This window comes from Nelumbo nucifera, chromosome 5 (genome assembly GCF_055504915.1).
Source record: "Nelumbo nucifera cultivar China Antique chromosome 5, China Antique-T2T, whole genome shotgun sequence".
Lineage (NCBI taxonomy): Eukaryota > Viridiplantae > Streptophyta > Magnoliopsida > Proteales > Nelumbonaceae > Nelumbo > Nelumbo nucifera.
This window is the reverse complement of record NC_142653.1, coordinates 10406128-10413386: the sequence shown is the minus strand read 5'-3', so window position 1 is coordinate 10413386 and position 7259 is coordinate 10406128. Positions and strand designations below refer to the sequence as shown.

The 7259-nt window shown below is 36.4% G+C and overlaps 1 protein-coding gene across 2 annotated transcripts; it reads left to right on the top strand.

The window, feature by feature from the left end:
• On the top strand, window positions 1-5652 carry LOC104606698 (wax ester synthase/diacylglycerol acyltransferase 5-like). Of its 2 annotated transcripts, XM_010272031.3 has the most exons (6): window positions 1-1268; window positions 3424-3496; window positions 3579-3646; window positions 4476-4691; window positions 4790-4927; window positions 5042-5652. In XM_010272031.3, the coding sequence occupies exons 1-6, from the start codon at window positions 480-482 to the stop codon at window positions 5195-5197; spliced, it is 1440 nt and encodes a 479-aa protein (XP_010270333.1). In that variant the 5' UTR covers window positions 1-479; the 3' UTR covers window positions 5198-5652. The 2 variants fall into 2 exon arrangements, with proteins under 2 accessions (XP_010270333.1, XP_010270343.1); XM_010272041.3 differs by lacking the exons at window positions 3424-3496; window positions 3579-3646.
• The last annotated feature ends 1607 nt before the right edge of the window (window positions 5653-7259 follow it).

The following is a 7259-nucleotide window of genomic DNA, read 5'->3' as shown; positions in this document are numbered from 1 at the left end:
ATCATTTTATGGCTGAGAAAGTCGGTCTTCACACGTCTACCACCGCAACCGCAAGTGAGTGGGTGACTGTGTGAGGCCAACCAAACCAATTGGACAGTCAAGTCAATAATAGTGGATGGTTTGATTGGCAAAGCAATGTCTATTATGTCTTCACTGAAAATGGCCGAACAAACAGGGAATATCTCTTTAATTAATGGACGATTGGTTTTTGTGTTGGAGGATAAGTCATGTATTCTCTGTATTTACTGTCAATTGGCAGTGCTACTGTTAATATTGGGTTTTTCAAATAATTGAAACTTGGTGCTTTCAAAACGAGCAATCAACGTTACGTACGCTACGATATAAAAATCGACGGCCGGCTGTAAAACTGCCTTTCACTGTACGCAAAGCTTGGCATCTGACTTCTGCGACTTTATCCTATTACATTACACACATGTGATCTTTCTTTCTCTCTCTTGGCTTTTTGACGACTGACGAGAATGATGGAGCGAGAAGAAGACGAGCCCGTATCACCGGCCGGACGGTTTTTCCTGCGGCCAGAAATGGATCAAGTGATTAACTGCGCACTGGGCTTAAAGAACTCCCTCGATGTTAACTACTTGAAAGAACATGTCAAGAGCTCCATCATGATACAACACCCAAGATTTTGCAGTCTGTTGGTGAGGGACAACCAGGGGAGGGAACACTGGAGAAGAACTGAGGTGGAGATTGACAGGCACGTACTTGTTCCGGAACTCGGTGGTGAATTCGACGCTGAGGGTAGTCCTGAAGACGATGAGGAGATTGTGAACAGGTACTTGGCAGATCTAGCCGTCTCATCGCCACTGGGCACGGATAAGCCGCTCTGGGAGTTTCACTTGCTGCGGGCCCAAAAGTGCTGCGTTCTGAGAATCCATCACGCATTGGGGGATGGGATCTCCTTGATGTCTCTATTCCTCTCTTGCTGCAGGAGGGCGGATCGTCCAGATGAGGTGCCATCCATCTCAATAACAGCATCTTCTTCGAATTCGAATTCCTCAAAAGCTAAAGAAAACAAGCTGAGCAGAAGCAGCAGAGGAGGTTGTGGAAGGTTGTTATGGAAAGGGGTGTTGGTGGTGTGGTTCACGATAGTTTTCGTGGTGAAGTTCATACTTCGGAGCTTGTGGGTGAAAGATGAGAAATCGGCGATAACGGGTGGCGCTGGGGTGGAATTGTGGCCAAGGAAGTTGGCCACGGCCAAGTTCAAGCTTGACGACATGAAGGCCGTCAAGAAGGCCGTCGCTAACGCGGTACGTAACGTTTCGGCCCCCCTTTTTTTTCTTTTACGTTTTCTATGATGATGCCACAAGCCCACAGGACTATCATACCCCGCCATGTATTGGGAACATCTCCCTATGATACTACCACATCCGATCATATCATCATCGGGAGATGTTGTCAATACATGTTTTATATTTCAAAACATGTATTTACACTGTACATATTTATATTTTAATCCTTTTAAACTGAGTGATATGTACAATTACGGTGTAAACGGATCGTATTGGAATTGAATCACTCAAAATTCGAATTCCATTAAAATTTTGATATATGATGGATACTGAAAATTAATATTCGAATTTGATCAATTAATTAATTTAAATAATTAATGTATACGTATATAAAATAAATGTTTTATTTATATAAATAATATAAATAGTTTAATTATTATATATAATATATAAAATAAGAATTAAATAATTGATCTAATTCGGATATTTATCGAATTAAATCAGGTTATATTTGACTTAAATTTAAATTATCTAAATTCAATTTGATTATGATGAATCTTGAATTCTAAATTGAATTTTGGAATTCCATTGACACATTTATGTCCAACTTCTGTGACATCATATTTGCAAAATTTTGGACTTTAACATAAACCTCTCATTGAATTGAAGGCTTGAAGCATAACGTTGAAAGTACATCAGAAAATAAAATATTTTGGTACGAGATATGTTGTTGTACAATGTTTTTATTAAAAGCCGATAGGACAAAATAAAGTGGGAAATACCGAAATAGAAAGCAGGAACGCCTTTCAAATGACGTGTGGGTCAGGTAGGCACAGCACATATTAAATGTTTTTTAATATTTTTCAAGTGTAAGCTGAGGGTATAAACAAAATTTAGCTTACAATGCTGTACCTACTTTCATATGAGCTGTGTAAAAAGCTACATAATAGATGATCTATGATTGGACAAGTCAACATTTAAGTAGGTATTTATTTACACACAGATGCGTGCCCAATCGGAGGTTTTCTTGTTGGGTTAGGATCCGGTACGATTCTTCCATCAAACAAAAATATGGGTGGTGTCATGGTGTGGTTTTTTGTTATCTACAATTAGGATGGAACATGTATGGTGGTGCAAAGATTCAGTTTCAATCCAATCTTTTTTCTATTTAATTGAATCTTTGGGGAACGCTTGTGGTGGGGGGGGGCTGAGAGCCTGAGACCATGGTAGTAAAATTTACCGATTAATTTACATTAAAAAGTTTCCATAATCGGGTTTAATAAGGGACTTTCTCTGCATTAAAAAAAAAAATCATATTTCTGCCGCTTGGCATATTATATAACAAATCTAAGCCATCCATAATTTAGACCAATCCAGATCTGCTGGATTTGGAATATCTTCCCTCCAACATGATTTATGTCATGAACCAACCCACCATAAAATTGGGGAACCATCATGCATGAGATCTGTGGATACGGATCATATTTGAACTGTTGGGACTGTTTTTTGTTTAGAGCAGATCTGCACTTGATTTGCGGCCCGCGAATTGTACATCAGAAGTTATCTTTATCTTTATTATCATAAAAGGGATATTTGTCTTGGTTTTGATAAGTTTAATTGTACAATATCAATTTTATCTTTACTATGCGTGTGCCCTTGACACCTATTAGTAATAAATCCCCATTCAATTCAATTATGATGAATTGTTGATTCCTCATTTCAACCATATATGATATATGGTATTTAGATTTAATTTTTATCACTTGGTATATATATATATATATATATTATTAAAATTTTTTAGAATGAAATGTTTTGACAGTGTATGAAAATGCTTTTTTATAAGTGCTTTGGCAAAAAAAGAAAAAACTGTTTCAAAAGAAACATTTATTGTGTTTCTGGCCCATCTTGGCCTGCCACTTAATTATCAAAATACCCTGTTTGAAAGAAGTGTTTTCTCACCAAACATTTGTAAAATGCTTATTCAATTAGAACTTATTTGAAAATACCCATCAGAACAATAAGTAATCCCCAATATTATTATTATTATTATTATTATTATTATTATTATTATTATTATTATTATTATTATTATTATTATTATTATTATTATTATTATTATTATTATTATTATTTCCTTTCTGGTAATAATATTTCTATATATTTTGTGCAGACAATAAACGATGTTCTCTTTGGAGTGATATCATTCGGGCTGACAAGATACTTGCAAATGCAATCTCCAAAAAGTAATTCTCATTCAAAATTTCTCTTTTAATCTATATTTAGCTATAAGGCACTTAATTGCCACAATTGAGTGGATTTTGCCAGAACAACGAGAAGGGCTTCAACTCACAGGGTTGGCAATGGTCAATTTACGACAGGAAAGTGGGTTGCAGGTATTTGTTTGAAAACCCATTCGGGTCCCTTTGGTAACAACTGAAGTGGTTTAACTGAATGGTTTAATCCATATCTTCAAATATTTTATAGTTTAAATACTTTTTCCATTAAATGAAAAAGTAATAAGTCATTTCAATGCTTACATGGACCTTTTTCTCTCATTTCTCATACATGATCATATTTTTCTAACTAAATTATTAAAAATATAATAAGAAGTTACAAATAAAATCCTCTTATGTCTTAATTTTCTTTAATAAAATCCATCACTAACTTCTACAATAAAATTATTCTTGATATTTTTTCTTTCTTTCTATCCATCATCTCTAAAATATCTGTGAACCCATTTTGACTCTCCCTACTTAAACCTAGGGTTTAAATTAAATGGATTGAGTGTTTAAAGACCAATCCAAAACATGGACCTAGGGATACAAGTTGCATTTAGTTGGGTTGGAAATTTTTTAAATTTTCAATGGGCCTGAACCGAAATCTTAGCCGATTTAGTTTAAATTCTTCCTCTTGGGCAACCCGGCATAGTTGTGGATGCCTAAACCCTAAGTGATGTCAAAACCCTTTGCCAATTCAAGCATAACCAAACTTCTATTCAACCCCAGACATGCATACATTGCATTGGTTACAGTATGTAATATGTTCAAACCGAACAACTCAGAGATTAAAACAAGTCAGAGAAACAAATGCGCTCTGTAACTTACCTTTTCAATGAAACAATGTGGTCGAAGTGAATTAAGAAGGATGTTGAACTTCATTCCCTTTTCTTTATCTTTTGAAATTCATCTAAATTCAACTGAATCACCTTGAAGTTATTCGCAGGATCTGTCGAATATGATGAAAAACAACAATTCGAGATCAAGATGGGGCAACCAATTCGGATTCCTTCTTCTTCCTGTTTATTATCATGAAAATGTGGATGACCCTCTTCAGTATGTAAAACGAGCTAAAGCTATGCTCGATACGAAGAAGCAATCGTTTGAGGCACACTGCTCATATGCGATTGGGAAATTAGCAATGTGGGTTCTGGGTCCAAAGGTGATGACAATTCAAATCATTACACTTTATCCAGAACTTGTCAGCCACAAAAGAAATGGATTTTCTGATATTGCTCCGATCCGGTGGTTTCTTCGCAGGTGGCGACCATGCTTAATTACAGGATACTGTGCAATACGAGCTTCACAATCTCGAACATCGTTGGACCACAGGAAGAGATCATGGTCAGCGGGATCCCTGTAACATACTTTAGGGTAAACTCGACTGGTTTACCCCACGTAAGATTGCCAACACCATTGATCTATTCTTGGGTTTTGTTTTCCAAAATAACAACTCTGTAATTGATTCAGTGGAGAGAAGGGAGCTTAATTATCTACCAATGGAACTTGCAGGCACTTACAATGCACATGGTGAGTTTTGCCGGAAGAGCAGAAATGCAAATCCTTGTGGCGAAAGAAATCATCCCCGACCCCCGAGTCCTCGCCAAGTGTTTTCAAGACGCATTGCTTGAATTGAAGGATGCTGCTGCAACATCCATGAAAGATTGATCCCATTGCTCAATTACTCTGGGTTACAAGCTCAAATACACGGAACCTACTACTACTACTACTACATTTTCAACATTTGTTCAGGAAAAACTGCAAATCGAAATCACTCTCGGGGCCTCGCCTTACAGACCTTTCGAACAAGGTTCAGCCCAAAAGAAAAGATGTGAGTAGCTGTAAGTTTGCTTAGTTCTAAACTGCATCTCGGACTCGGACAGATGTGTCCATGCACTCTCGTAAGAAAAGAGACCCCACTCAAAAGAGAGTTGGCATAAAATCTGGCTGGTTGTACAATTTTAAGACTAGCTTTATGATAGTTTTTCCGTACATTCTTTTTTATGAACTCTGTGGGGGCATTTCCGCATTTGGTTCTATAGATATTAAACTTTTTATTTTTCTATGAATATCAATGGAAAAAGTAAAAAAAAAAAAAAAATGTTTGGTTTCCATCTCCAAAATTGCTTTGAGCTTGCGTAATTTAGGCCAAGGATAAGAATCCCAGTTTATAACTGACAAAAAATAATTCACAACAAAAGAACTGATAATAAGTATAAATGCATTTGGATAAGCTTAAGGATTTGTGCCTTTAAAATTCAAAAGCACAAAGCTCTAATTTTAGGCCTTATGCGTTTGGGGCGTGAAATTGATTTGGCCTTAGATTATTATGTCATAAAAATGAAATTCTTACCAAACGCTCAAGACACTTTCCGGCTCTTTTTTTTTTTATTTCTCACAGCTTATAAAAGCAAAAGATTATCCAATCCAAACAGAGCCTAATTTATAAGCTTATTAGTTACTTTTTGATAAATAACTTCCCATAAACATAGTGGTAAACCAAACGCCGCATAAATGATAGAATGCTGGTAACGGCCCTCGTAGGACTGTCAATAGGTTAGGTATCAATTCCAATCTGTCGTTTAGAGAAAAGAGGGAGCCCAAGACCCAAGAGGCCTCAAATCATCTTTGAAAAAGAAAAAGAAAGGTCCCAACTCTATGCTCACACAGACTTCCCTTACTCACGTGGTTATTTGTGATCATTTATTTTAAAGTTAAATTATTAAGAAAGTAAGAAGTTGAATTGGGATCTGTTCCTCACGAGCCACATCCCACTGTTTAATGGGAACATCTCCCATGAATAATAAATATGAAATTAACGGAGATGTTCCCGATTCACACAGACTTCCCTTACTCACGTGGTTATTTGTGGTCATTTATTTTAAAGTTAAATTATTAAGAAAGTAAGAAGTTGAATTGGGATCTGTTCCTCACGAGACACATCCCACTGTTTAATGGGAACATCTCCCATGAATAATAAATATGAAATTAACGGAGATGTTCCCGATTTGTAGCTGGGACATGCTGTCGGGTCAGTGTGAAGAGCGCAGTGAGGAGCAGATCCGATCTCGTCATCATTCTAAAAACAAATTTTAAATTCTGCAACGTCATCTTCCCCATTAAATCCTTCATTTCCCCTTAAATTTATCTTAACTTCTTTTGACCTTCCCTAATAAAGTTGGGGTATAAATATAAATTAGATAGGGGTGACCATGGACCAGGGCAGAGCTGGATTCCGGGTTTGTGGCTTTTATGTATAAATTATTAAATATATATAGTATTCTATATTATATATATCATACTGTGTATGGAATTTATTTTATGCATTATATAATATAAAATGTAACATAAATATATAAAAAACAAAAAAATTTGTGGGCTGGGCATAAACACAAACCTAAACCCAAGCCCAGAATTTCCAGGCTTGACTTTCCCAGCTGGGCGGCAAAATGATCATTCCTAAATTAGATGGTAGGCCGTAGGCCCAACCAAAATCCTGACCCAAATTGTGAGACAAGTCAAATTTGCCAACCCAAGCAAGCCCAACCAAATTTCAAAGTAATTTTTCAATGATACGTCACCAAATTTCCGTTCAAGTCCTACCATTTTATGGTTCTAATCTAGACAGCAAAATGCATACGCACAGGAGACTCAGACTGTATCCATAATTGTAGATTGATGTCCGTCCCGATTCCTAGGTGACCCTTTTTCTTCCATACCCAAGATAATT

What these genes read in the sequence shown, in the direction of transcription:
- LOC104606698 (XM_010272031.3), top strand. Translation starts at nt 480, where the DNA reads ATGATGGAGCGAGAAGAAGACGAGCCCGTATCACCGGCCGGACGGTTT. An exon ending in GCAAATGCAATCTCCAAAAA is followed by an intron (nt 3,497 to 3,578) that starts GTAATTCTCATT and finishes GGATTTTGCCAG; the next exon opens with AACAACGAGAAGGGCTTCAA. An exon ending in TGTGGGTTCTGGGTCCAAAG is followed by an intron (nt 4,692 to 4,789) that starts GTGATGACAATT and finishes GTTTCTTCGCAG; the next exon opens with GTGGCGACCATGCTTAATTA.